This window comes from Empidonax traillii, unplaced genomic scaffold (genome assembly GCF_003031625.1).
Source record: "Empidonax traillii isolate 1590-97213 ecotype Southwest subspecies unplaced genomic scaffold, ASM303162v1 scaffold106:size2091409, whole genome shotgun sequence".
NCBI classification, from domain to species: Eukaryota; Metazoa; Chordata; class Aves; order Passeriformes; family Tyrannidae; genus Empidonax; species Empidonax traillii.
This window is the reverse complement of record NW_020955299.1, coordinates 1,613,780-1,615,854: the sequence shown is the minus strand read 5'-3', so window position 1 is coordinate 1,615,854 and position 2,075 is coordinate 1,613,780. Positions and strand designations below refer to the sequence as shown.

At 56.2% G+C, this 2,075-nt stretch overlaps 1 protein-coding gene across 1 annotated transcript in view; it reads left to right on the top strand.

Moving 5' to 3' along the window:
* Nucleotides 1–1,928, top strand: part of LOC114056897 (somatostatin-2-like) — a 4,719-nt gene extending 2,791 nt beyond the window's left edge. The window contains exon 2 of the mRNA XM_027882531.1: nt 1,596–1,928. Coding sequence (XP_027738332.1) covers nt 1,596–1,811 — 216 coding nt within the window. The 3' untranslated portion in view covers nt 1,812–1,928. The remainder of the gene's footprint in view (nt 1–1,595) is intronic.
* The last annotated feature ends 147 nt before the right edge of the window (nt 1,929–2,075 follow it).

Here is a 2,075-nt window from a genome sequence, read left to right as displayed (position 1 = left end):
AAGATGTGTTCCCTCTGATGCACTGACGGATGGAGCACAGGGAAGGGAGCAGCTCCCCAAAGGTTTGCCCCAGCCCACCGTGCTGAGATGTCAAACTGCTCCCTGAGAGCGTGGATCTCTTGGAGCACAGCTGCAGGCAGAGAGGATGTGAGCAGTGGATTAGTGCAGGGGAGAGCTGCCAGGTTTCACTGACAGCCACAGCCGATCAGGCAGAAGGAATATCCCCTAACACGGGCTGGGCTTTGCCTTCCCCACCCCTCAGTCTGAGGCCACTGGCTCTGCTCAGAGCAGGTTGTTTCCAAACAAACACAGCACTTAGAGCTAGGAAAGAAGCTTCCGAGGAAGACATGATCCAGGAGACACACTCAGGGGGTTCCCCTGTCCCAGCCTGTCTCCCAGAGGCTCAAGGCACTTCTGTACTTGCAGCACAGGAGGAGGAATCAGAGCGAGCACACACTGGCTGTACCTTCTCTTCTGCCACACACACAGCGTGGGGTTTTGCTGTGCCTTGTGTGGAAGCAAGGGTTGTTACTAGAGCTAAGAAAGTGATTAAAAAATGTCCATAAACCTTCTGTAATGTAAACTCAGGATAATTGCTGCTGCCTGTATTTATCCATCTTTTGAGTTGCTCTCCAAGTGGTCCTTAGTGAATGCTGGTGCTGACAGAGAGAGCAGTCCCAGCAGTAAATACGGCATTTGTGAGGACTGACATGGAAATGTGCTTCCAAAATTCCCTTCCGCATGGGAAACAGGATTTGTTCCTGTCAAACCATCGATCCCAGCTTGGCCAGTACCAGCTGTCCCTTCTAATGAGCCACAGAGACCAGGAATGCTCAGGCACCAGGTAATTACTCAGATTTGCTGGATGTAAAGTTAAGAGAAACACAATAACTCACAGTTTGTACTGGTGGAAATCCCTCAAGCCCCAAGACACGGGCTCTGCTACAGCAGAGGGAGCTCAGCAGCTCCCAGTTCATCCCACCTTTCCCCAGGGTCAGGCTATGGAAACACAGGTTCTTGTTCTAGAAATACAGCTGCCTGTCTCTGCTGATGCAATGTTTTGCTCCAGATTTTGGGGCATCCCTCTCCTTGTTGCATTTCATTTTACAGTGGGGTACAGCCCCTTGTGAGCTTGATTTCATATTGCTCAGGACTCTGTGCCTCTTCCCAGGACCCTGTGCCTCTTTCCCTGACCTTCCCAAGGCGGATGCTGGGCGGCCAGAGCAGTGAAGGGAGCACGGGCTGACCAGGGGAGGAGGCAGCAGCTTGGCATTCACTGAAATTTAATTAGTGCCGGCAGCGAGGGACTTCACAGCTGATTCAAGCCTATTTGTTAGCAGCTCTTTTCCAGCTATAGCATAGACACATAGCTGGACCCAGTGTGAGGGTCCAGCTGGCTGAGCTGGACAGGGAGGGGAGATGGGAGCACTGCCCTCTGGGGAAACAGATCCCTCAGCTCTGGCACAGCTCTGCTGATGGGAAAAACATCGACTCTCAGGGCAGGACACCAGGGACGGCAGGGGGACACGAAGGGACCTGGATGGCCGTGGGGGACAGGCCCTCCATGTACCACTTTCCCTGCTCTCTGCCCGCAGGAACAGAGCACAGTGCGGAAGGACGCCATCCTGAAGATGCTGGCGGGCCTGCTGGACAGCGTGGACGTGGGGCGCGAGGCGGCCGCCCCGGACCTGGAGGAGGAGGGCAAGCTGGAGGAGGAGCGGGCAGTGCTGGGCCGGCTCGCCCAGCTCTCACAGCGGGAGCGCAAGGCACCCTGCAAGAACTTCTTCTGGAAAACCTTCACCTCCTGCTAGTGCTGCCTGGCCTGGCCCTGCCAGTCTGCAAACACCATCCCCGCTCCTTGTCTTCCTTGTCTCCCCCAGCTCCCCTGCTGTGCCCTCCACCCCTCAGAATAAAGCATGGCGCCTCGGGGACTGTCTGTGCCTCTGTGTGGGGCGGCCATGGGGGTGGGCAGCCATTTTGTGGGGCAGCTGCGGGGGGCAGTGGCCATTTTGTGGGGCGACCATGAGGGCAGGTGGCTATTTCGTGTGGCGGCTGTAGGGGGCAGTGGCCGTTTT